The sequence below is a fragment of the Armigeres subalbatus genome, unplaced genomic scaffold (genome assembly GCF_024139115.2).
Source record: "Armigeres subalbatus isolate Guangzhou_Male unplaced genomic scaffold, GZ_Asu_2 Contig515, whole genome shotgun sequence".
Classification (NCBI taxonomy): domain Eukaryota; kingdom Metazoa; phylum Arthropoda; class Insecta; order Diptera; family Culicidae; genus Armigeres; species Armigeres subalbatus.
In genome coordinates, this window is record NW_026943277.1 from 1,315,933 (window position 1) to 1,343,130 (window position 27,198).

The following is a 27,198-nucleotide window of genomic DNA, read 5'->3' on the forward strand; positions in this document are numbered from 1 at the left end:
CTCTACCCGCAGCACCCAGGTCTTAACATTCGATTTCTTTTTAAATTATATAACAATTCATCACGTTCACCCCATATTAGTCATATGTACAACGAATGCTTGAATAGCGGCGGTGGCAAGTATTATAAATACGTAGATAATCGAATGTTAATTCAACTTGATACCACATTACCGTACTCTGACGTTTAAGCCTTTTAAAAAATTGTAACGAGTAATGCAGACTAACTTTACGATAACATTTACTTATATGGCATTTCGAAGTGAATAATAACGTCAGTGGCCATATTTTACGAGTAGCTTACTATATACTATATAATAATCAGTTAAATAAATCACATTTTAGATGATGAAATACAATAAATTACCTATTTGATCGGCTCTATAGGCATTGCGTGCTGATTAACGTCTGATAATGTTGCACATATTCTCCGCATTGTTCATCTGGAAATACAATTACAACTTAACTCACTCTGTGTTCGATCAATCAATTAAAATAATGTTACGTTTCAGAAAGTCCGGAGATCCCCGCACTCTTATGTTCTTCGCCTGGAAGAAACTATACACCGAATGAAATACCAGCGGGTCTTTGGTTTTGAAGGCCGCCTCAAGGTATTTCCTTGCCGGCAACGAGTCCGCGCCCGGCATCTGCTTAGCAATACGAAGTGCTTCGATGACCTGACCCCGCTCGAGCAGAACTTCCAGAATGATTTCGTTGGCGTTCAAGCGGGCCAGCATATCGAGCGCCATTTGCGATATCGATGGATGCTTGTTGGACAACGACAACAGAAAGCATGCCAACGGTTTCGACTCGTTCAAGGCGGAATACTTTAGCAAATTTTGCAATGTGTCGAACTGTTTGTTGTTGACCAAGTCTATTACGATCTGTTTGCTGAGCTCGTGGCTGGGGGCGATTCCGTGCCGGGCAAGAGAATGCAAATAGAGCAGCAAAATTTTGCCAAGTTGTTCTGCTTCTGTAATGCAGGAAAAGACGGCCGTATACATGTCAGCTTGGTCGATGAGCACTCGTGGAGTGACGACGTGCTTCTGCGACTGAGACTTGCTGGAGAGTGCCATAAGGGCCATTTGACTTTGCAGCTCGTTGTCCAGTACGCTTTTGTACAATGCGTTCAACTTATTGAACACAGTCTCGATGACTGGCAGCATGGTTCCGCTGTAGTTGGTACCCATCATCTCTTTGAGTACGTTCAGCAGAGCAGACTTGCCGTCGCTTCGCTGCAGAAGAAATTCCACCAGACGGATTCGGTCGGTGATAAGCGTGCAGAGCGAATTGAGCTTCAACAACACGTACCACAGGCAGCCCAACTTGGCATCGATTACAATGTTCGGTTGAAATAGGACCCAGTGTTGGGAATCTGAAATGAAGTTATTTTATTTCATTTGTTATCATTACGATTTGCGTAGCACGTAGTCGTTTCAAGATGAACTAAAACAGAATAAAAGGAAATACAAATAAATTGCAATAATCCTAATATAACACGAGGAAGTGATTTACCAAAGAATAAAAAAAAAACTTACAAAGATCACAATTAACCGTCTTTCCGTCGAGCGATATGCTCGGTACTTCCAAGGCAAAAGGTTTGATTGGTTTGGCTGGAATTATCGGCTGATGGATAACCGCACCAGAGTTGGCGTCCATCTCTCCTCCGCCGAGGGCAATGTCGAACAGCATCGAAGTGGCCGTAGCTTGATGATGCACTACCACCACATCGTCGACAATGTTCATAGCGAAGCGACCGTTTTGTCCCAATCGAAGTATGTGGGATTTCTTCGGTGCCAGACCAGGACCATTCAATAGGTATATAACGACTTCAAACTGACGATTCTGCAGCTGCTTCAGTATCATGATAGCATTGGTTCCGTAAAGTTGCGCCAAGGTGACGTCTCGCCCAGAACAGCTCTGACCAGCACCTAATTCCAGCCGGGGTAGTTTCGTGATGGTCGATGGCTTCAGAAGAACCGGTGTCAAGATGGACCCATTGTTCGACGATAGCAACGCAAAGTTTGACGGCGGACAGAAGCTGAACCAACTGACCGATGAGTTCAGAGACTTGACCGATTTCAGTGTTCGCTTCTCCAGATTTATCTGGAAGATCTCCACTCCCGCGTTGGAGATTAGTGCTACCTGGCGATCGTGAACCCACACAAATCCGTAAATGGTATTTTTCCCCTGGTGGACCAGCATATCTGCTACGTTTGGTTGATTATTCGCGTTGAACGGCACGAATTCCACGGCTATCTCGTTTCGTTGAACTGCTAGAACTTGGTTATCGGGTGCAAACTTGATCGAACGAATTGTGCCACGGTCTTCCATGCAGAAGGATATATTCTGCACATCGTTGGCACTCTTTACTACAATCCCAGTGGCACCTCCGGAACGTACGGCAAACACCTAGGGGGAGATTGCATAGGATTTTTTTTTTGCAAAGTTAGATGTTACAAAACAGTTACCTGCTGCTTGGCGTCATCGAAGAACACATTAGTCAATTGACTCACAGCATCGAACCGAACAGGTTCCGACGATAACTCCAGATAGTAGTGTTGAAAATCCGATGCTCTATCCATTGCTGGCCTTGATTTATTGTACCGGTTCTCCGTTCTAAAAGGGCATATTATTTTATTCGATTTAACTATAGTTACCAAAACAAAACTTATGATAAATATGAATCAGCGGAATCAGCCGAAATTCACCTGATGACAGAATTCGAAAAAGCGAACAGTCAGATGGAAAGAAATCGAAGAGAAAAATGACAGCCGACAAGCATATAAGAAAGACGAGATAATAACAAAAATAATCACAGCTGTTCTATATATCATCAGTATGAAGGTAGGTACTTACCGATCCTCGTGTAGATATCAATTTGATAAAATATTTACCTACAGTTAAATTATTTTATATTTTTTAGGTATGTGCGTTCGCCAATACTCTCTTCATATTAGAACGTGATATTTGTAAAGGTGTAATAATTCACCAAGTTTCTGTGGATGGTATCTAAAATTAGAAAAATATGAACGCGATTATTGCGTTGTGCCATTTTTGCGAAGCTCACGGTAAGTACTTATTTTCTTGCGAATAATTCTTAGGCGGTTTCTACTATTGTCAGAAAGTATAATAGATTCTAAATAGTCCAGTCCTATTCAGACAAGTTTTAAGCACAATTAGTCATAGAAGACCCTGCCAATAGGGTGGCTGTGCCAGTAATAGTGGTGTACCAGCAATGGTGGAAACTCGATTTTCGCTGGATTAAGTACATTTTGATTTTAACAAATTACTTCATAGCATAGCGCTTGCCTAAAAAAGGTGAATGTGTGCGAAAAAGTTGACAAATTTTCCGAGAAAACATCTAAAAACATCATTTTTCCTTATCTTTTTGGCTCCTTTGCACCAATAATAGTGAGGCGTTCCTATAATAGTGAATCAATAAGTAACCGATGGGATTCACTATTATAGGAACAGAAGTTAGCTAGTACCACTATTACTTGTCCATGTACCAAAAAATAGAGGGAGCGTTTTTCAAAAGAAAATATTTTGAAGTACCGCCATCGGGGGTGACAATGGGTCTGGGGGGTGAGAATGGGTCATCGCTCTCACCGGCAGTCTGGATGTCGTAGAGCGAAATCGTTCAAAAAGGTCTCTTATATTTTGGTCTTCTTGCCCTCAGATGTATTCAATCTATTCCACAAGCATTCTAAGTAGTTGAAACAGTGACCCATTCTCACCCCCATTTGACCCATTGTCACCCCCGACGACGGTATCAACAATATTTTTCCTGAAAAGTAGATGAGAACAGCTTTCTGCCAATATATTTACATTACAGGAAATATATTCCTATCAATTGTTATAAATTAATCAATTTGGACCTGTCACTAATATCACGATTACCGGTACACCGACCCTAATAGAACAAATCGAAACTGTAATTTGTCACAAGCGACTTAGGGTCGATTTCTTTACATCCGCTTAGGCCTTAAACCATGTTTAAGCGTATGGGTAAGCACCGCTTAAGAGTTAAGCGGAGGTGAAGGAATTGGCCCTTAGTGAAACATACAACATTAGATTACACATTTTTATTGTTACTTCCACTGGGGGTAGGTACCAACTGATATATGTTTAGTTTAGTTTTTAAGAAATTCATATCTTATGGTATCTACTCTTTTTATACCTAGTATAGAAACAAAAAGAAGGCAAATTTAACATAAACAATTTAAGATAAACAGTAAGATTAAGATTAACAGTAAATTATTCAGAATATTTTCTTTTGTTATAAGAAGAGGGCCAATTTTATCAGCTCCTCTCAGAGTTTTAATCCTCAATAGTAAAATTGTCTCAAGAATCTTTTGTTGAATCTACTTAGTCGGAGGTACCATCCAGAAAAGAAATTATTTTGTTATTTGAGGTAAGTTAGGGTGAGAAGATGTGCGAATATGTCCTTTAAAAGTACGCATTTGCCCAGAATAAGGCAAACTAGTAGATTACTCCTTATTCAAAAGTATGCATTTGCCCGTAATAAGGCAAGAGTAGTTGACTCCATTGTGTTATTATCTTATGTTAATTATAAAAAAATTTTGTTCAGGTATGTATGATTTTTTTTTCGTTTGTATGAGAAACTACCTATGCTCACGCACTTTGAAGAGCAATTGTGGATAACTGCTTACAGTTTTTGCACTGGAAATGCCCCAGGGTGTTAAGTTTTACCAAAAACTATTGATCTGTATCGAAGAAATCGAAAGATTCGGGGGTAATATGCCTAAAATACGGACTAAGTTCGTTTTATTCGACGTCAACATTTCGTGACGTTACAACGCGAGGTTCTTCAAAAACAGGTTTTTCAATGCTTTGTAACATCACGAAAAAGTATACCAATTTTAAAATCAATTTTTAAATGAGTTTTCGATCCGTATAGTTTGGTATTGTTCCAAAATGAAAAAGATATAATGTTCCATAATTGACTTTTGATCAATGGCACGGAGCGTAATTCCAATACCTACATTTGCAAACTAGAACACATATTTTGGCTTCTTTGTAAGATTCCACCAAGTAGAAACAAAAAGCTGATCGTTCGAGCATAATACATAGTGTTTGGTCTTATTTAAAATTGCGACCCAACTGAAATTGAAAATTCTATTTAAAAAATACGATTGAAATCTAATGATAAATTTTCTTAAGATGGTAGAAGAAAGTGTGTACAATTAGACTTCATATTCCGAACGATCGTATCAAACTTGGGTTTTCAAACGCCAAATTGTTTGAAGGTAACCTCAATAACAACTAGTTCTGAAAAAATGTATATATAGACTGTCCATTCCACGTGAAATAGAAGATACTTCAATGGGGCCATCCAGAAACCACGTGGTCATATTTTTGAAGATTTTCAACCCCCCTCCCCCCATGTGGCTTATCGTGGTCATTTGGCAGACCCCCCTCCCCCCCCCCCCTATGACCACGTGGTTTTTTTCAAGTACAAAAATTAAAAAAAAACCTTGTGTAACTTAAACATATGGTTAATCCGATCAATTTTGAAGATGGATAATTTCAATTGAGTCAAAATCAAACTACACCCAGCATGGAAATTATTAATTTTCATGAAGTCCAAAATTTTGATGATGTTATGTTGTAATGTGTATCAGGTATTAGGATATCAAGAACTCGCACACCTTCAATCCATCAGGAGGATACAAAAAAATGTGGACTCGCGAATATCTTATAAAAATTTCGAGAAAAATGTATAATGGTTTAGAAATTTTCCAAAATATCCCTATATTTTTAATTTTTTTTTAATTTGTGTTTTTTTAAATAACTATAAGGTTCATCATTGAATATCCCTATACTGCCGCTAACCGCAAGTCGAGCACATCTGTATATGGAGTCCCATATACAGATGTGCTCGACTTGCGGTTAGCTCTTCGTTGGCATTACATCCCCCACTGGGACATTGCCGCCTCGCAGCTTAGTGTTCATTAAGCACTTCCACAGTTATTAACCGCGAGGTTTCTAAGCCAAGTTACCATTTCTGCATACGTATATCATGAGGCTAGCACGATGATACTTTTATGCCCAGGGAAGTCGAGACAATTTCCAAGCCGAAAATTATCTAGACCGGCACCGGGAATCGAACCCAGCCACCCTCAGCATGGTCTTGCTTTGTAGCCGCGCATCTTACCGCACGGCTAAGGAGGGCCCCCAACTTGCGGTTAGTGGCAGTATATATTCCTTAGAGTATTTGGGACCTTCCATAGCTCTGGAGCTACTGGAAATTCTTAAGATATTAACCTCAGCGAAGCATCTGAAATGAACTCCTACCATGAAAAGTTTATCAGAGAATCACAAAGTTAATATGTAATCTTAGAGATGCAAATAAAACCTCCTACTGTTGTTTCTTTTGAGTAGCATTCCTGTAGAAATTTCAGTATTGTTTTCAGAATCATCAATATTAGAAATAAATAATTATAAAATAATTATTTTTAATTGTTCATTGCTAATATTGATTTATTCATGAAAATTTTGTATGTTTTCGTTGACCATTTTGATTTCTTTATGGAAAATTCTTATTTCATAATTGCAATTTTTGCTTTTACAAGTGCTAATTTATTATTGTATTGTAGTGTATTATTGTTCTTTATTGGCAATTTCCTATTTTATTTTGGAAAATTTCTTTTTTTTCTCTACTAAAGAGATTTTCAATCCAGAGCTGGCTCTCTCAAAATTTCTAATTCTCCATTGAAATTTTATTTTGATATCTACTCGTGGAAGCCAATGATGCCATACTAACAATATTTTCTCGGTCTCTCTGATGGTTCTTTCGAATAATTTCCCAAGGAACTTCTATTCCACATCTCGAATATGTTTCAGTCAATGGTCCTTTCATAAGAGACTCATATAGGAATGAATGTATTATAGACCAATTATTATTTTGGAGTTCGGATCATTCGATTTATCCAATTAACCAACTTATGAATGATGTATGATATAATATCCTGCCAGTTGATATGACTTCAATTATTATTTGTACAAGCTACTACAGACTTCTTAGGTTATACAAAACGTCCTGGAAGTCGTAATGTTTGAACTACTTGATCATTTAAGTCCGTGAACCCATTGCTTCTGAGGCCCTACAAAAACAGTTTGCGAACAAACCTCATAGTCATTGTGCAACTTGATGTTGACTCAAGATAATTTTGGGTACCTTGTCTCTTGGATCTCATGTTAATGGAAATTAGAATCATATGCTTATTTCATCGGATTGGGTGTATACCGATGATGAGAACATTGCAAATGTCTTAATTGATCTGGTAGATTATTAATCACTGGCTTAACGTTCAGGATGGCCCATCTTATCTGACCACCCATCTGTTCAGAATGATTCAAACATTTAAACTTTATTTACATACTCTTAGAATCGAAATCTTCCCAAGGTTTCGGATATCTGAGTTTTCATGGTCAGTCAAATTTGAGCTCCCTCATTTTTTCTGTAAAGCCAATATCTAGATAAACAATTTTACTGAAGAAAATGGTGGCCTACCCAACTAACATTTAATGTCAATGTAAATGTTATTTCAACTCGTTTATACGTCTTCAAGCTGAATATGTGTGCTATACATGTGATCAATAACTTCTATTCAATTCCTTTACCAGCAAATCTGGCGAATCTATTCAGCTGTTTTTGTCGTGCCGGCACAACTACTTTACAGCATGTTACACAATTTTTTCTCAATCTTTACTACACCATTTAGTAATATAATTCGCTTCAATGGCGCTTATTCAGATTTTTTGAATCTGTTAAATAAGTTTTATACAGCCACTGAATTCAATTTGATTAAATATTATATGAGAGAAGAGTAAATTTCGGAGTTTATTTAATGTTTTTCTGTGAAAACTGAAATATCAATTTTGTTGCTACCTAGATTCGAACTCCTGATCTCCTGATTCAATGGCCGCTGCTCTGTCATCGCCGTCACTTTGACATATGTAAATAACAAAGAAAATTATGGATGTGCTTCTTCGCATACCCTATAGGTTATTTTGCTAACGCTATTTTTGGATTCATGCTGTATAAACGTTAGAAAGAGGCCTACATGCTGCTTTTAACACATAAGCTTAAAAATTATGCTTTCAGCATTATTTCAACCATTATTCAAACATTTATCAGCATGTTCTGTTGGGTAACTTTTATGCATCAATCGTTGAAATTGTTTTTAGGCAACATTTTCTCGATCTGTATAGATGCTACTCTGCTGCTAATCGTTTAACAGTAGCCGTCAACAGAAATATCGCTTCTAAATGGCTTGTTTTCTTACACTATCTGCTAGCATTAATGACAGCGCTTTGTCAGTTGCTATAAGAGCAGGTGAAAACCTTTGTAGCTGCATTACAGAAATCAATAGCTCATACACAGCTTCGGCAACAAAAAATCAAATGTAAACATTGCGGTTTTGACGTTCCATACTGATAAGCTATTAAAAGAAGCAGTATAAGGTTTACTTAAACGTTGTGTAATCTTCAAAGATACAGAAGTTGCCTAAAAGCTTCGTTAGTTCATTTATAGCGCCATTGCGCTATATTGTTAGTGCTATAACAACAGCGAAAACGTTTTCATTGTGAATGCTACTCACCGTAATATGGGAAGTTGCTAACAAGCAACTCAATTACATACACGAGCTCTTAATCGATGAGCTTTGTTGCTAATTCAGACAGAGCTGTTTTATGAATATATGAAAGCTGCATAAACGATAAAAGATGAAATATATTCGGTACAAACTGACTAGCTGATAGATATTTGGGTAATAGTCGAGTTGAAGTTTAATGGATTATTTGCGGAGGCTTTTCTTTTATTCAGCATTGGCTGCTTTTATTCAAATATTATACAGCCAAAGGCTAGAAGTTGAAGCTTTTAGCACCAAAATTGTTAGTTGGGTAGTTCTCTTTTGTGATTTTTTAGACAATCTAAAACGCTGGGCATATATGACCCATTATTCCTGAAAGGGTTGAGATTTGTTTTGGAATTCAATTTCAATCGTTATTATAACACTATTTTTTAACCTAGATTGTTTTAGGAATTGGAGTGTTTTTTTCTGGAACACTGCCACTTTTTTTCATATCGCAGGAATCTCTTTAGCTCTAAGACCCTTTTATGAATTTAAAAAGCATTTTATTTAGAATTTCATGTTGATTTTTTAAATGCAAGCTTCTCTATGTCATAACCTTTTTCATGCGCACTACTAGAATTTTGTGCATTAAGAACATTTAGGTGCATTATTAATTTTTTCGATCATGGATTATTCAATGTCATAAAAACTAGGCTTCTTAAGCCTAAATTATACATTTATTCCTTGGATTACTTTTAAATTCCAAGATCTTCTTAATTTTCAAGAATAATTATTCTGGAGTTGCAAGGAAAACCCTTCGGAATATTGATAAGAAATTCTTCGGAGTCTTCCCGGAAAATCTTTAGAATTTCAACGATTTTTTTTTTCCCAAATTCTGTGGAAGAGTTCCAAAAAATGTTCGGGAGACATTTTGAAGAACTAGAAGAATCCGTAGAAGGATCCGAAATGCATATTTACGATGAAAATTCCAATAAACATCAAAATCCGAAGAATTTCGAGTAAATTAGAAAAGCTTACTTTTTTACAGAATCTCTAAAGATTTTTTTCAAAATCCTGGGCAACTTTAATGAATCTTCAAAAGAAATTCTTCTAAATTTCCAATGGATTTTTTTTCGTTTTTCAAAAGAAATTCTTAGAAATTTTCAGCAGCTTTTTTTAATTTCCAAAAGAAATTATTCGGATTATGCCAAAATATTTCCGATGGAAATTCCTAAGATTTTCCAGTAGATTAAATTAAGCAAATTAAAAAAAACATGAACATGAACCAAAGATTTTTTTGAAGATAATCCATAGACTCTTCCGTGGAAATTCTAAATAATGCCTCGAATAAAAAAATACTTGGAAAATTTAAAAAAAAAGTAATAGAATTCACAAAGAGCGTAAAAAAGTATTCCGAAAAATTTTCATTTCAAAATTCCAAAATTGAAAAAAAGAAAAATCAACAGAAATATCAAAGTGTTTCATGTGGCATTGGCTCTATATTCCAACTGGAAGTTGATTTGCTTTTCAACTTAGTATATTTTCTTAGCATTTCCTCAGTTATAAATTGAAAGCTTTTATATGCCAGCCATTTCATGATTATATATCTTGTGTAGCAAGTACGATGGATATACTATACCTAGGGTGTCGAGAATGTTTCCCACCCGAAAACATCCTAGACAGGAACGAGAATCGAACTCGTCATCTCCGTATTGGCAATCCTCGCAAGGCTAACTGGAGACTGAACATTTTGAAGTGCACTCCTTAAATTGTTCGAAAAACTTTTTTTGTAAATGAAGAAGAATTTCTGGTGAAGATTCGGAAGATCTTGTCGAAGAAATTCATTAGAATGTTTTCTCACCGAAACTCACCGGGACTGTTTTTAATTTTCAGACAGAATTCACATGGATTTTTTTTCGGAGTTTTAAGGAAAATTTTTCGGAATTTACACTGGAGATGTTTTGTTTTTTTTTTTCATTATCAATTTGTAGCAAAATTACCAAGCAAAATTTTTCAGAGGGAATTGTTCAAAAAAATTCTGAATGCCAGCATTATATCAGGATTGTATGAAGTAATGTTTTTACAGGAAATTTCTTTACTTGATTTTTCCTGAATATCCACAAGAAATTCTTTTGAATTTTTCTTCATAAGATTTTTTCTTGGATTATTGTAAAAACATGAACATTTTTCAAAATTGTAGCTGCAGTCCGCTGATGCAAAAGTGTCGGCGGCGTGATGCCAAAAACCATCTGCGGCGGATTTTTTTAAAAAAATTTTCCCATTTTTCCTTTCCAATTTTTTTTGGTGGAAATTGAGACTGAATGGCAACTTGTTATTTCGTTTATTTTTGTATGGATATAGGATCTTAGGCTAAGAAGGTCAAATAATGCAGATATGCATTAGCGTTGCGACCGACGGTGCGTTATCGATTTTTCTCGATGCACACCTACGTCTTTTTAACGCTGAGTTGAAAAGACGCTACGTGGGCATCGGCCCTTAGATGCGCTTTGCGTTTAATGATTAAATCATTAAATTTTAATGATTTGTATTTTTTACACCGCTATTGTTATTCACCAAAAGTTTTTCGTTTAAAAAAAAACCACGTGGTTCGAGAGCAACACCCCCCTCCCCCCATGTGGCTTATCGTGGTCATTTTCCAAACCCCCCCCCTCCCCCCATATATGACCACGTGGTTTCTGGACGGCCCCCAAGCAGTGGCGTAGCCACGGGGGTGGTTTTGGGCATAAAAATGTTCGAAAACCTCCCCCCCCCCCAGACCAATTTTCTGGCTACGCCACTGACTTCAAGAAATATAAAATTAGTTATCTGATAAGTACACTGTTTATCAACACCACCCAAGTAACCAAAAGTTCCTTTAAGAGTACGTTTTTAGCTTAAGCAGCTCAGTGAAGCTGATTAAGCAAAAAACGTACTCTTGAAGGAACTTTTGGTTACTTGGACATCGTTGAAGAAATTTTATAATTTTTCACTACTAGGTGGGTCACATTTCATTTCAGATGCATGAAAGCACATAGTCACTCTCAATGCAGTTTGAGGTTCCTAAGATCCAGCTGGCACCTTTGGACCTCTGAAAGCAGTATTTCTTTCAGCAGAACCAATTATCCGAGGTCTAGCTGATCATGTATGTACGTGTACGCGATATTTTAGAATAAATCATTTGACACGGGGAAACCGAATGAGCTCATTGAGATTCTAGAACAGATCTTTTATTTTTTTTTTTATAAATGTTAGTTCATCATTAAATAAACCTAAATCAGATGGATTACGACTGTTTATTTATTGATTTGTTTTATTATTTTTTGTTTATATTGACCGAAGTAGTCGTTCACGATTTTATTGCTACTGCATGTAATGCAAAGGCATTCGATACCACGTGAATTTGACGTCACACGCTCCGTTGCTTGGATTGCAATCGTGACGTCATGCTCGTTTGGCTACACTAACTGACAGTTCGTTTGGCTACACTCGCCTTCGCCTCAGCTCGTCTATGGAACCTATAGTGTCTATAGTGAAAACGCATTTCATCGAGCTTGGAAACAATTATTCTCTGAACATATCATTAGACGAGTTCACTATTACATATCGTGACATGCCCTATTACCGTGGGGTTAAGAGTGAAATCAGGAGTGATTCAGTTTCATTCCAAATTTTCGACCACTATTCTAGTTTGAATCTGGAGCCAAATAGAACAAACTCGCTGGTTTCCACAGCAGTGTTCTATTCATGTTTTTCAAATTTTCAATCAAATGAAATCATTATGTTGGCGCCAAGAAAGGCGCCGTAATTGCAAAGTGGATTGATCCGTAGATAAAATGACGCATTCATACACCAAAACAATTGGAAAATATTTGAATCTCGTGATTCAATCGTGGTTCAAATCTGCAGAAAATAGAACGGAGCGTTATACCAGTTTTATTTTTTTGACATTTGACTGGTATAAAAAATGAATCTAGAACAGCTGCTGGGAAAATGAATGTTTCAGATTCATATTCAAACTGACAGCCCCGAACGATTTGAATCACTGCTGATTTTACCCTAAAGACGTGTCCACAATAAATTCGCTATATAAAATATAATTTGTAACAATCACCCTTGAAAACTATGTCGCTTTAATCAATATTGAATACATTTGAAGAGAAAAATATGTTTTTAACTTCAACTCATGAAAAATGAATAAAATAGTGTTCGACATTTGACTTATGAATATGCCTAATACCGCGTACATTCCGAAGAAGATTCCAAATACCACGCATAAAATTGCCTAATACTGTGCCCTATCAAACAAGCTCAAATTATGAACTTAAAAGCACATGCACAATAAAATATGTAAATAATTGAATCATACACAAATTTCAATTGAATTATTAGGTCATTTTAGTATAAAACGTCATATTAAATTACTGTTTTACACAGATCCCTACTAGAAAAAGAATCATTTCCTTGAGAAGTTGGCAACTTCTCAATATTGACGTTTTAAAAGCGTTTATTGATTTTTCAAATAATTTACTTCATATTTATGTAGATTTTAGATAGGTGATATCCAGTGTCTAAGTAGATTTGAAGACAATGGGAGGATTTGTATTCAGATAAAAAATACTCTACCTACATTTCTAAAGGAAACTATACAGGAAAAATATTTACGTTAATAGTCTGTGGTAAATATTACATAAATGATATCGTATTCGTATGTGCTGAACGACACAATAAAGACGTTTTGCGTGTTCATTGGATGTATATTATCTTTAAGTCTCCCAACTGAAGCTTCCCTTTGGTTCAGTTATGGAATAATACATCTGGATGATGCTCCCCTAGTTATCCTACGCATAAAATGTCGTAGATATCTAACATGAATGTTTCAATACCTATACGATATTGTCTAGTGGTCTATGTATCCAATGTGATGGTTACGTTTTATTTTTCCGAGTATAAACTTCACGGTATAGCCTAGTCACGGTATTAGGCACTACTGGCGAAGAAGATGACCTAATACCGCGACAATTGTTTTGATCAATAAAAGTGTAAAAACAAATCTAATTCTAAATACCATTTCAGAACCCAGCTCATATTTTATAGCTGTAAAAGGCTCTATGAGATATTAGAAGTAAATATCATTAAAAAATAAGTTACAAGACTTGGAAATATTACCATAATTTTAAGCGCTTTGCTAAGCAGATGAAAATTTTGGCTGGTCGAGCCATACATTTCTCGCTTAACTTTTCAAAAGGACCTAAGTAACATTTTTTCATGAATTAATTTGAATAGCGCAATCAACAGAACAACATGAAAGCTATTGATTGCAGTATTCAAATTAATTCATGAAAAAAATGTTGCTTAGGTCCTTTTGAAAAGTTTAGCGAGATTTTCACATTCATTTTTTAGCGCCTTATTTACGTCACAAATAATTAATTCGTTGTAATCTTTACAGATACGTATTTCGACCTCAACTGTAAGCCTCAAGTCGAATCAAGTACGAGGCACTGAAGACGGCCGTAGTGGAATAAATTGTTTAGTACTAACTCGTCTTATGACAGTTGAATACTTCCCACTAACAGAACTTAATTATTTTCTTGATTCCCTTAAGTCAAATATAATTCAAAGCCAAAATAGCTGATTGTACTGTGGGCAAATATCTTTTTTATTTATTTAATATGTAAAAATGAGTATTGTGTTGTGTATTCCTGTTAGTACCCGCTTTATTTTACTTTACAGAGAATAATTCAACAGATTTTTCACTTGGCCTGCATATACCGACGGAAATAGGTGATGTCGCCGAAATACTACTTCACTCTTCACATCGATTGAAAACTTCCCGAGCAGGAGCGACGACCTCGATCACAGAAATTGGTATAAACTAGCCTTGCATAAGAGGTAAAATACCAAAAAATAATACCAAAAACTTATATGCAGAATACTTGAGGCATAACATGCTTAGGTATTTTAATACCAAACGAATAATAATTGGTTATGCATTTGGTATTGAAATTCACTTTAATAACTGAGTTTGTTATGGCTTAAGTATTATGCATATTCATTTTTGGTGTTATTCCTTTGGTATTTTACCTTCTATGCAGGGCTAATTCATAACAGAGTATGGTATCAATAACAGAATCAGGTATTATTTAGCCAATTCCCCCTGCTCGGGTTGCTTTCTGTATTTATATTGATATGTTCAACCTGTAGCTGTACACAAATTGAGCCAATTTTTTCGAATATCTTAGAAGCTCTGTATGCTATATGAGGAATATTTTTCCGTGTCGTTACAACGCAAAACTTCACCTAGGTGAAACTCAGGCTATTTACCACCGATTTTATTTATTTTGCCGCCAAAACAAAGCTTTTTTCGAGTAACTGGTCAAAATTCAGGTTTCTTACAATTTTAAATCAAATTTTGCAAAGGGCACCGATTCTATACTTTTTCATCTTTGAATAGTTGAGAACAGGGTGCAAATTGATGCATCAGAACCAAAATTACAATCAATTTGGGAAAATATGTCTAAACAGCCATTACTCTTCATTATTATCAATTATACTAATTGTAATTGCGAAGGGTTTTAACTGCTCAAAAATGGCAATTGATATTTCCCAGCTCGTTCTTCAGTCAGTTCTTCCTCGCATTCGAGAAGCTATTCTGAAGTGAGTTTTGGAAAATATCGAAAGCTTGTAACCTGCGCACTACTACTGATTTTGTTTTGTACCGCGGAAGCAATTTTTGAGCTTCTAGTCTAGTGTACGGAACGAAGATGGGTCAATTTTCTTACCATTTTGTAATCCACCTACACTAAACAACACGACAACAGAACATATCCACAACTCTTCATAGTCCACGACCTGCCAACATACCCTATTTGGCAAGATCATCGTGCCAGCGCATATGAAACGCTGCGGTGTGATAGAATCTGAATTCTGGGCTGATCCATATATCTGCAGATCAAACATACATACATGCCACCGGTTAGTCGATTAAACTGTATGCCATGTGGGAGATCATCTCCAATTGCCAGCATTCTCTTGTGAAACAGCCATTGCTCTCCTTATCTGATAAAACTAAGAGATAAGAGAATGACCACTGACCACTACAACTAGGACCAACGTTATATCCCGAACGGAACTGTGATCAGATCAGTCGCTAGTTAAATTCCAAGCAGGCAATACCGATTTTGTGCTCTGTGCCTGACTAGCAGTATTTATTTTATAGTGCTACCTGACCGATAGTCATAGTGTATCAACGTGGTGCTACAGAGGGTGAGCCGAGATAGGCCGTGTAGGAGGTAAAGTGTGGTGATAATTTCATTGGCTGGGAATAATTTGCTGAATTTTGAACCTACAGCCTCAAGCCCTCACACCCCCAAACAATGCATGACGATGCATGTAGCAATGGCAGAGTAGAGTGATGGTGATTACATGAGATCGGTAAGCAAGGAAGATGAACAGTTAAATAGTTTCCGAAAATTATTCGACTGGAGTGCTAAAGTGATCATTTAATGCTGTTCCCATGCAGGCCCGTCTTTTCTATCCAAAATTCTGCATGGCGGTGACATTCATCGCTCTGGTGGTGTGGTGACGTAGCATCCCACCATGGCCACTGAATTACTGGATCTCGGAGTTGCTGGCTTCCCGCCAGTTGTCATGGACTTTCTGTTCCGGGCCAATTCTAGCAGTCTACGTGGGATACACGCACGACACGGACACCATACAGTAGGATAAGTACTAAAACTTAGAATGTAAGTACACCTAGGATATAAGTAACACTTTAATAAACATCACCTACAGTTTTGCATGTAAAATTTATACTTTTGCTTTGGAACACGATGACTCGATTCGTCTTCTTTTTTGTTGGTTTCGCTGTACTTATTTCGAACCAGGTTTGTAGGCAGAATTGGTAAGTGGGTCAATGGGACCAGTATCAGTACACCTTCTTTCCACCTATTTTGTCTTCGTCTCATGCGACTCCCCTTTTTCCTCGGGCGGGGAGCTTTCGGACGTGAGCTCACGAAAAACAACCGTTTCACTTTGGTACAAGTCTAAGACTACTTTATTCTACAATTTGAAGTGAGATTATATACATGTTTCTTACAACTAATATTTACATAGGTTTCCTTTTCTGACTCAAATGTTCTACCCGAAAATTATCTGCCTGCACTATGTTGCTGACAGAGGTGTTTTGGGAAATCGCGATGTGATATATATGCAGGCCATCTATGTCTTCCTTTGTTTGGCTGACATCAAAGTTTAATGCTTATATTCTTCTCTTTCTCAGTTTTTTTTTCTTGTCCGATTCTGTTTCTCTGTACCATGTACCCCGAAGCTCTGGCCATTCGGAAGATTCGCCAGAGCTTACCAAAATCGAGCACGACGCCACGCAAAACCGTTTTCAACGTTCAACGTCAAACGCCCGGATGAGCAGCTGAAATAACCTTAACCCAAATCCCTACCCCGTCCGTCCTGTATTAAGTTTTTCTAACCTTGAGTCGCCACGAGTATTATGGTCTATGTCCCCTCCCAACTAACTGTTAAGATAAGATGATATACCATGTAAAAATATCATACTTGAGAATTGCGGCTCCGCAAAGTGTCACACACGACTGAGCCTACAAAATAAATGAACTGGTTAAAAAAAAAAAAACTATTTGCTGACCGTCGCGTCGATGATATTTGATTTTATTGCACTATTTCGTTGCCCTGCCTTTCCTAAGCGTATCGCATAGGCGCGCCCGTCGAAGATAAATGAATATTTTCCAATGTTGTTCTATCATCTTCGCTTAGGGAGTTTTATTGCCGTTTTCCTTTCGTCAGAACAGAGTACGCAAATACTGAAGCATTGATGCATGCGTTACAATCTTCTCGCACTTTATCGCTATGCACTATACTACACTGAGAAAAATTTTATAGTAGAAACCTGGGTGATGCGGATAGAATCGATTTGGTTGTCAAACTGAAGCCAAAATTTTCTATTGTGCCGGAGCCAAACATTGAAGATTGTGGTTATGTTCGTTTTAGATCTTATATTGAGAAGTTTTGTTATTGTTTGGGGAAACATTAAAAATAAAGTTAGATTGAGTTTTGCACTTTTTGTAACAAATATATTCACATTATATTTCGAGTAGATAATTAGTAGGAAGGCAACTAAAAAGCACTCGTTATGAGATTTCACGAGATTCAGCAGCTGATTGGAGCAGGAATGTATGTTAGCCATCGTAAAGTCATGTAGAGTCTCGCGCATTTGTGCGCCTTCATGCCAGCATGGAAAGAGAAATTCGAAGAGCGGGAAATGTATGACAGCCGGAGAACTGCAAAATAATTCTGCTTATAAGATTGATTTCAAAATATCCCGCTACTCGCTTGAGAGCAGAAAAGCAGCTCTATCCGCAGCACCCAGGTAGAAACTACCATTTTAAGGGTAATATTGAGAACAGTACCGACGTTTTTCAACCGAAGTGCCAATCGTCTTAAAATAACTAAAATATGGTCTATCTTACGATAAAATTAGTATATTCAACCGCTTACATAGTTATTCTTACTGAAAATATAGTAAAATTGTGTGGTAAAATCAACTATTTCGTTTGAGTCTATGCTAAATAACAATTTTTGTAGTAAAATTGAAAATAATATCAATCAAATTTACTACATTTATGGTAAAATTAAGCGAATTGTCCCTTCGGTTGAAAAACGTCGGTACTGTTCTTAATTTTACTACAAAATTGTAATTTCTACTACAAAGTTTTTTTCAGTGTATGCTTTCAAAGAACATGAATTTTGCCAGGCTAAACATTCTTCTAAATAGATAATGCTATCTACAAAGCAACTATGTGTGATGTCTAATATGGGTGAAATGACGAGTGTTTGTGATTTCTAAAGTAATCAATTATTTCTGTTCGCAACAATCAATTATACTAATTGTTAGCCAAAAACTTATTTTTCGCTAAAATATTATCATACCAAATATTTTATTTGATGATTTAGGTATTGGAAAATAAGGGACACACATAGATAATGTCAAAAATTGAGTTTGAAAAATTGATGCTCTGGTGGACCTGTCCGAAGAATGTGTCAAAAACAGTTTTTTGTTGTTTTCTCGAAATTGTGTGAAATGGATATATGCAGTTTCTCAAACAAATGATTCAATTATTATTTGTTCATGTTCACCACTTCCTAGCTTTTTGGTGTGGGGGTTAGCGGTGGGCCATAAAAAAGGTATGCATTTGTCCGCATACGGTCGGACTTTTTTTCTACACATACGGTCGGAATAAGACAAATGAGCTGATGATTCCATCTTTTGAAGCACACGATTTCTCCTTAGGGGCCGCACACATATTACGTAAGCACTTATGAAGGAGGGGGTGTCCGTCATTTTCTTACGCACCATATAAATAAAAAATAATTTATGAAAAAAAATCTTACATGCTTACGTAATATGTGTACGACGCCTTATAACGAGAAAGCATGCATGCATTTGGTTGGAAGAACTCTAATGAGTAGATCATTCCTCTATTCGAAGTCTGTCTAGAGTTTTTATAATTCTTTCAAAGTTTATGCCAAATGGCTCCTGGCTATTCAACTTGTTATGCCAAACGGCATTATGCCAATATGACGCGTATGCCAAACGACATTATGCTAAATGGCATTATGCCGTTTGGTTTGGGGTAGCCTCGCTGAGCGTACACTGAAGTAATTTTCTCAATTAATGTTATATGCTAGACATATAATTCTGCACTATTGGAATGGCATATGAATGTTAACTCTTAGGGAAAATTATAAGTATGAGTTATATGCAACTCACATGATTTGGCTTACGGGTTACCATTTCTTTGTTATGTGGAAAACATTTCGCTCTTACATGCAAATATCAACGAACGGACCATATATATGTCATTTCCTGATTATATGCTAGCTAATAGAGCTTGTATTGATAATTATATGCAAAGTTGATGCGTTTAAAATGCAACATATATAGGTTCAATTAGCAAAACATATGTTAATTACAAGAGAGTTGCATCTTCGTATATAAATAAATTACATAAATCAATATTAGTTTAATATATATTCGTTTATTTTTATAGTCGTCATGCTTTTATTCTATCGGTTGTATATTCCCCAAAAGATTTAATTTTGAATACATCTTCTTATACTTTTAAAAATAGGGTAACATTCGGCTTCGATTGATTCGCTTCTATCATTGGCAGCGGATTTTCGCTTTAGGTTCTTGATTCACCGGTATCTCGTGGTCGAGTTGGAGTATCTTCAGTAATACTTCTTCCAATAATAAATCTAGATTGCTTTGAGAATAGGTCGTATGTGCAAAAGAGAGGCTCTCTTGACTTTCATTCTCTTTCGATTATTATAGAACTATACTAAAGTTTACTTCGGATTTCTTGGCAGATATCTAAAGACAATAGCTTTGTCTATCGTGCTGGAGTGAAAATGTAGCAAAATATGCAAAATAAGCTTATCTATTAGCGAAAGAGAGTGTAAGCAAAGAGAGACTCTCTTTTGCACATACGACCTATTCTCAAAGCAATCTAGAAATGTGATCTTGGCAAAGCAGTCCGACATCCAATTGCAGAATATACCCAATGTACATACTTGAGACGCATTCCGCTGGCCTCAAGACATCCTTCCTTCAGTGGACAAAATAAATATGAACGTCGATGATTTGATTGATTTGCTAAAACAAAGTTTTAATTAAATAATAAGCACATATATTAGCTTTCGAAAATGAATTGAAAACTTACGATTCTTAAATATTTTCGTGGTTAAGGCCGGTTCTGCAAAATAAAACTACTGCTGGACATGGCTGACTTATTACTATCGATGCAAAGATAACCATTATCGATATTATGTGCATAGCATATACCATCGCATATAGCAGATACTAGAACATGCATATAAGTTCTACTTATCATGACTTTCATAGCCTTTATATGTCCTTCTTTGAAACCGAAGTAATTTGAATATAATACTTATATGTTTACATTTGGTTACGATATGTCATATCGGAAGTTTGTTTTACGTGCAATATCTGATAGAATATCCTCTCTGATTTATTTGAGTGTTGGACAGAAATCCAACCAGATTTCCCAAAGCTGATTTTTTTGGATTCAAAGGGTCGGTTGACAAAAAGAGTCTTAAGAAAATTATTTTGAGCTTTTTAGTGGAATGTCTTCACTTGTCATAAGACGAGTTTGTACAATCCCATTGAATTCCACCACTTAATTGTATCTTGACAGATACGTATTTCAACCTCAACAGTAAGGCCGTCTTCAGTGTCTCGTACTTGACTCGACTTCGAAAGGTTTCCTACAGAAAGCCGACTATTATTACACTGAAACTTATGCACATGTTGCGAAGTTGGAGACAAATCGTATTAGCAGTCAGAAAGGGTTCCTTTTCCACCAAATGGATGTCAAGACAGCGTTCGTTCATGGCGACCTGAATGAACAGATCTTCATGGCGGTTCCAGAGAGATGGCATAAATTGATTTGTAATATGTATCAACTATTGAAATCACTATATGGCCAGAAGCAATCTCCGCGTTTCTGGAACGAAGCTAGGTTTTACCCGTCGAGAGGGGAAAGATGTGCCATTTTCGTCGTTCTGAAGGTGGCTGACCTTTTAATAGTCGAAAAGAAACTGTCAACTAGGGGGAAAGACGGCTTTGGCAGGTTTTGTTCTATTATTGGCAGGGGGGTTTTTGTCGACCAAATTTTATGAAATTTGACCACAATATTCTTTGATATGCAAAGAATGTTTAGGCCAAATTTGAGCCTAGTTAGTCATAAAAACCCCCCTGCCAATGATAGAACAAAACCTGCCAAAGCCGTCATTCCCCCTATTTTGAAATTTAAACACTACCATTACCTTGCAATGAAGATACGCTACAAAAAAAGGCGGAGGAATGATGTTGTCTCAAGAAGCACGTAAATTTTTTTTTTTTTTTTTTTTTCGAGAGTTGACCAGTTGTAGTCTTAATAGACTGGTATCTCGGCTGGGCTCTCCATGTGATACACAATACTAGCAGACGACTCAAGCTATGTTGCTCACTAGGTCACTGCGGCATGGGTTTGTATTGTGATCATACCGATACATTATTCTTTCTATCTACAGTCTGTCAATTATAAACCGAACAAATAATGGAAGCTCAACATGTACATAGATGTTTTCTGAATAAGTAGTTAACATGTAAATTTAATTATTAGTTACTTGGAGCCGACATTCAATACCTAATAGTAGTCTATGTTGACAATGGGTGGTACTGTTGCCATTTCCAAGTAACAATTTCGAATAAAGATGTAATGATATCATTCTGGTAGGGTAGTTTCAAAATAGATTAATTTAAAAGTACTATTGTAATAAATTGAAGAGCTTCCCTTATTTTAACACGGTTGAGTATCGGATGTTTGTCAATACGTCGTCGAGTTAATTGTATCCTATCAGTCACAGTAATGTCATATGTTAAAGTTTCAGTAGTCTAATAGTGATCATTATACAAAGCTTATGTCCAGTTGTTCCGTAATTGCTTTTTTTTTTGGTCAAGTTCTATTCCCTTTTCTAATATTCAAACCTTTATTATTTATTAAAATAATGAGGTCTAAAATTCAGTTATTCAGATTCAGGGTATACAATATTCAATATAATAGTGGATGAACGCATCATATGGTCTATCCTCATTTCCGTAAGTGGTCAAGTTATTAGTCTTGTAGCAATAATAGTGGTACTAGTTATTCTCTATCTTGTGAGTGCAATGGTCTCAATTAACTATTCTAACTCTGTCTCTTGTCTTTCTGTCCACCGATGGTCATGTATTTATTTTCGTTTTTTATTATTTATTTGATATCATTAAATTTCAGTCATTTATTTTACTATCGGTCATTTATTTTATTATAAGGTAAAGGTCAGCGAATTTGTCCTAATACGAGAAACACTAAGTCATGTCCCCTATATATCCGCTAATTTTTCTAACTAACCTAATAGAAGGAAGAGAGAAACAGTTTTTTTGCGTTGATCCATGCAGCTAGAGAGACTAAAATAAAAAGATTATCGAGAAGATATAATAGATACATTCACTATCTCCAATGCCAAATTAGTAAATCTACAAATTCTACTTTTCACTACTAAAATTCTACTTCAGCTATACGGGTACAAAATGAATTATTGTTAGCTACTACTACAAGTATAAACAGATGTATGCTATTTGGATAAGCGTTTGTTTCAGGGTCTTGTTAGTATTAGAGTTATGTTAGTTAGACCCCTACTGAGCCCTGCCGGCACCTCCAAATTTACCAATAGGCAGTTGTTGTTAGATCGTGCGACACTAACTATTAGTTAACTTGGAGGCATGGTACCTCAAGTGTTTGGTATAACTGTTGACCTTATTTAAGTAAGATGTGATAAAAGTTTCTCTACGGAGCTTATTTTAAACCATTACCATTAAAATAACGATATTCTTGTGAAGGAGATATAAAAAATGGAAAATATCTTAATTTTTTTAATTTAGTGTTGAACTTAACCTTTGTTTGAAAAAAGCACTCTATTAAACAACAAAAATAAAAATAAAATAAAAATCTTTTTAAGACACTTGAAATATCAACGTCAAGCCCCTTATCCATGGACAGGGTTGTCTCAAGAAGCACGTAAATGCAGATATTCCATAAGGTTGGCATGTCGGAATGCAATCCATCAAAGATTCCGATGAAGAAAGGGTTGCAGTTTAATCGATAAGAATTCGAAGGTATTACAGAACCGCATAGATAATGGTAGCTTCCTTCCAGCACTCAAGCGAATAGTAAGCTATTTAATAGATTTTGTCCATGGTTTGACACAACGGCGATTGTGCGCTTCATTCAAACTATTTTGGTCAACTACTGCATCCAACAGAAAGAATGGATCTATCTGGTAGTAACGTGAATTGATCAAAATATGTTGAGCAGAGTATTAGCAAAGAGAACAGACATGGATGCTCGAACAAAATTTCTAGGGCTCCGATGCATGGCCAAATAACAGTATTACTGTTCTGTTTTCTCAAGAAAGGTTTGACTTCCTATTGATAAGGGGCGCGCCTTTAATGGGGTTGCTCTCTGTGAAGGGTTTAAATAGCGGGACCTTGTTTTGATGCTCTTAAGAAAACAAAACAACAAACTTACATTGCTTCTTAATAGTAATTACACCTATCCAGATAACATTAAAACATGTTTCTTCCCATCCTTTTCAGGACCTGGTGCGCTGTTCTGCACCCAGACCTTGCGGGAAACCAACATCCAACAATTGGACATTCATTTTGACACCGACAGGAAAGGATGCGCGGCCTGCAACTCGATTGGCAACAGTCTCGGAATGGTCAGCAAGGACCCGGACAGCAACGCACACTTTGTCAGCAGCCAGATCCCGGTCATCAACGAGACCATCGAGCTGGTCAAGAAGGCCGCCTTTCGGAGTATCAGCAGCGAAGTGTGCTCCGCTGCATCCCCGTCGTCTAGCAGTTGCAGCGCCGGTGACGATGGAGGAGGCGGATTAGTGTTCTTTGGAGACGCTCAACGGGGTCACGTGCTAAGTCATACCTTCCATCTGATGGATTCAGAAGCGCGCGGCTTTACCAAACTGTTTTCAATAGTCATTTTGATGAAGGATAAAATGTTCCTACTGAACATTCAGCCCTTTCTGGCGGATTGTTTAAACAAAATCTCCAAGAAGTTGCAAGGATATGCGCGGACGGTTCATGATGAAGACCTCATAGCACAAGGATCACAACGGGCACAAAGAATAACCCAGGGCTACGCGAACAATCCTTCTAAAACCAGATCTCTTGTAGATCTAACGGGGAAGGACTCAATCTTTGCGTACTTGCATGCCCATTTCAGTTTCGTTTTGTGGGCTGGGGCAAAATATTTGACAGAGAGTATCACTCTCGGGAGCCCTTCGGTTCCGGCTTGGTTAGGTCGAGATACAGAGGAAGGTTTTGCGATGGTTCAAACTGAAAAAGAAGGATATCTCATGCGAAGGATGGGCTATAGCAAAACCGACGATGACAACGATCGGATCGACGAACGGTCGAAAGCAAAGTATTCGTTAAAAGCGTTCCGTCAGATATTGAAAGGAGACTTCACATCTGTTTGCTTCTGTGTGATCGCCGGAATACAGATAGTAATTCGGGCGCCGTACGTAATAGGCGCTTGTTTGGCGAGAAATCTTAAAAAGATGCTACCAGAACCATTGCACAAATTGGTTCGGACGCAAGCCGAATCCTACAAAGCTGCCAGCGAGTGCAGAATAATTAACCTAAGTCAGGATGCGGTCGCTCCAAATCCATCAGCTGGGATAATGAGAATCGATCTGTTGGACGATCGTGAAACGGTTGCTGTTTGCGTGTGGCAGGGTGATCTTCCTTTAAAATGTAAGTTTTTTTTCAATAAGTACGATGTGTCTTTCATCAATTGATAATCGAATTTATCGCCCAAAGATGCGACCGTCGATGGACATCCATCAAAACAGAATTGAATACATTACCGTTTCTTCTCGTTTCCAGTGCCAACATTGCTCCAAAAAATCCTCAAAGCTGTAGACGAGGAACTGTTTACTGATCTGGTTCTGGACAAGCATCTTCGGGCTATGATCGAAGAGTGGAAAAAGTAAGTTTCCGATGCAGTGGATTCCTATTTCACTTTGAACATGGCTTTCTTTCACTTTCAGCAAAGTGGTCTGCATCCGCAAGATGAGCTCCAACCAGGACGTGGCCAAAATGAAGAAAATTCTCGGCATTCAACACCAGGACCAGGTTTTAGTCAACTACTGGCACAGTCACTTATGACACACTGGAAAGATTCGATTTCATGGAATCATTTTTCATATATTTTCACTTAAATACACGAATAATAGAAGGAAAGATGTTGTTTCCTTTAGAACCGACAACAATGTGAATTTCCACAATTCTTTCCTTAGTTCTTGAAACCGCAGCTACTACGGCGACCACGAGCCTTCTCGTACTTGCGTCCCTTTGATTGGACATAAGGCCGGGTGTTGGAGTGTGGCACTCCGGGGGCACGTCCGAAGTGGGTGAAAGCTTCGCGGGCGGTTCGTTCTCCCTGCATCAGAACGGTGTTCTTTCCGGTTGGGGCAACCAGAGCCAACTGATCGAAGGTGTAGATCTTGCCTCCCCACTTCAGAATGCGTTCGCGGGCCTTTTCCGTTACTCGCAGGGCGCAAACGTTCAGCTTCGGACAGTACAGCTTGCGGTTGTCGTTGGTCACAGTTCCGACAACGACGGCGATGGAGTTCTCATCCTTGCCGCGCAGCTTCATCAATTTGGTCACCCGGGATAGTGAAATTGGTGGCCGGTTAGTTCTGCTCATGAACAGACGACGCAGAACGATTTTGTTGAACTTCTTGTGCGTTCTGCGGTACAGGAAACGGTAGAGCTATCCAAGAAAAGGAAAATGATAATTTTAGTAAATATTATTACATTTCAGCATGTTATAGGTTGAAGCATTACGTTTTTAGGGCTGGGTGATATCGGTTTATTTTTCGTTTTGAGATTTTTTACATCAAATTGATCCTTTCCGTTTGTTCCCTAGTATATGCTATAAGCCCTATAATATAAATGAATTTGTATAAATTGCCTTATTTGTAGCAACTTGATCACGTTCCTCTATCAGTTTATCCTATAAATGTTATTCTAGTGAGTACGATATTGGTTTTATTTATCTTATATTTTAAAGATCCTGAAAAATGTTTTTTTTATTGGTATTCTAAAACCGTGGTTTCAAACTAATGTCCATTGGAAAAACACTTTTTTATAAACAAAATTCGTTATTTCAAATGTTATTTTCTAAATAAAGTTCTGGATGTTTAAACAATTCTGACCACTACCTTTCCTAACCACTACCAGCCCTGCACGTAAACAATGCACTCCCTTTCAAATTTTCAAAACTTACCTTAACCAGCAGCCGCAGGTACACATCCAACGACTTGGGCTTGGTACGGCGAACCTTACGGTCCCACTTGTGATTGATATCAATACCCTAAAAGAACAGAAACACCAAAATTCTTCCATTAGCAAGAGATCAACACTTTTTGGCCAACAGTGACAAGCGGTGAAACGAGAACGAAGCCAAAGAGCCACATGCAATCAACACTTTGTAACGCAAACTATGCACTTTTCTGGTGAAATATCTCTTTTCTCGTCGATTCTCCACATGTATCACTATTGGCCGAGCTTGTTTTTCACTTTTAAATTGAAATATCGCGTAAATGTACCATATTTTTAACTCAAAACCGCGGCGGATAAATTTGCAAACAGAACGACTCTTACCATCTTCAAGACCGGAAAAAGAAAGAACCAGCGCTACCAACCGAAACTTCGGCGTAGCTGTCAAAAGATGACACTTGACGTTAGAACAATGCCCACTCTGAAACGGAAAAGGCGGGGAAATTGGCGGGTGTTAATTAACACACGGGAAAGATAAAAACCTGATTCTATAAGTACTTTTGACGTAGGACTAAATAGGTATTGCCGATTTCACTAATTTGAAGAGTTAGATTGTAGATTGTTGTGTAGATTGTGATTTGCCTGTTTCATTTTCTCACACT

The 27,198-nt window shown here is 37.2% G+C and overlaps 3 protein-coding genes and 1 long non-coding RNA gene across 6 annotated transcripts; 2 read left to right on the top strand and 2 right to left on the bottom strand.

The window, feature by feature from the left end:
- Positions 1 to 292: 292 nt before the first annotated feature.
- Positions 293 to 2,997, bottom strand: LOC134204320 (regulator of MON1-CCZ1 complex-like). Of its 2 annotated transcripts, none has more exons than XM_062679144.1 (5): positions 2,858 to 2,997; positions 2,470 to 2,617; positions 1,537 to 2,410; positions 504 to 1,373; positions 293 to 441 (listed from the first exon to the last, which is right to left on the bottom strand). In XM_062679144.1, the coding sequence occupies exons 2-5, from the start codon at positions 2,581 to 2,583 to the stop codon at positions 380 to 382; spliced, it is 1,920 nt and encodes a 639-aa protein (XP_062535128.1). In that variant the 5' UTR covers positions 2,584 to 2,617; positions 2,858 to 2,997; the 3' UTR covers positions 293 to 379. The 2 variants fall into 2 exon arrangements, with proteins under 2 accessions (XP_062535128.1, XP_062535129.1); XM_062679145.1 differs by lacking the exon at positions 2,858 to 2,997 and adding an exon at positions 2,710 to 2,809.
- Positions 2,929 to 25,495, top strand: LOC134204321 (folliculin-like). Its single transcript, XM_062679146.1, has 4 exons — positions 2,929 to 3,069; positions 23,828 to 25,006; positions 25,139 to 25,241; positions 25,303 to 25,495. Exons 1-4 carry the CDS (start codon positions 3,027 to 3,029, stop codon positions 25,418 to 25,420), a joined length of 1,443 nt encoding a protein of 480 aa, XP_062535130.1. The 5' UTR covers positions 2,929 to 3,026; the 3' UTR covers positions 25,421 to 25,495.
- LOC134204312 (uncharacterized) lies at positions 15,382 to 16,410 on the top strand. Its single transcript, XR_009977833.1, has 3 exons — positions 15,382 to 15,890; positions 15,950 to 16,032; positions 16,121 to 16,410. It is a non-coding gene; the product is annotated as an uncharacterized LOC134204312 (long non-coding RNA).
- On the bottom strand, positions 25,434 to 26,945 carry LOC134204322 (large ribosomal subunit protein eL18). Of its 2 annotated transcripts, none has more exons than XM_062679148.1 (3): positions 26,921 to 26,945; positions 26,544 to 26,630; positions 25,434 to 26,027 (listed from the first exon to the last, which is right to left on the bottom strand). In XM_062679148.1, exons 1-3 carry the CDS (start codon positions 26,921 to 26,923, stop codon positions 25,548 to 25,550), a joined length of 570 nt encoding a protein of 189 aa, XP_062535132.1. In that variant the 5' UTR covers positions 26,924 to 26,945; the 3' UTR covers positions 25,434 to 25,547. The 2 variants fall into 2 exon arrangements, with proteins under 2 accessions (XP_062535132.1, XP_062535131.1); XM_062679147.1 differs by having other exon boundaries at positions 26,866 to 26,930.
- Positions 26,946 to 27,198: the final 253 nt, after the last annotated feature.

What these genes read in the sequence shown, in the direction of transcription:
- LOC134204322 (XM_062679148.1), bottom strand. An exon ending in ACCTGCGGCTGCTGGTTAAG is followed by an intron (nt 26,028 to 26,543) that starts GTAAGTTTTGAA and finishes TTTCTTGGATAG; the next exon opens with CTCTACCGTTTCCTGTACCG.
- LOC134204320 (XM_062679144.1), bottom strand. Translation starts at nt 2,583, where the DNA reads ATGGATAGAGCATCGGATTTTCAACACTACTATCTGGAGTTATCGTCG. An exon ending in TCGATGACGCCAAGCAGCAG is followed by an intron (nt 2,411 to 2,469) that starts GTAACTGTTTTG and finishes ATCTCCCCCTAG; the next exon opens with GTGTTTGCCGTACGTTCCGG. An exon ending in GACGGTTAATTGTGATCTTT is followed by an intron (nt 1,374 to 1,536) that starts GTAAGTTTTTTT and finishes ACTTCATTTCAG; the next exon opens with ATTCCCAACACTGGGTCCTA.
- LOC134204321 (XM_062679146.1), top strand. Translation starts at nt 3,027, where the DNA reads ATGAACGCGATTATTGCGTTGTGCCATTTTTGCGAAGCTCACG. An exon ending in CCATTTTTGCGAAGCTCACG is followed by an intron (nt 3,070 to 23,827) that starts GTAAGTACTTAT and finishes CATCCTTTTCAG; the next exon opens with GACCTGGTGCGCTGTTCTGC. An exon ending in GGGTGATCTTCCTTTAAAAT is followed by an intron (nt 25,007 to 25,138) that starts GTAAGTTTTTTT and finishes TCTCGTTTCCAG; the next exon opens with TGCCAACATTGCTCCAAAAA.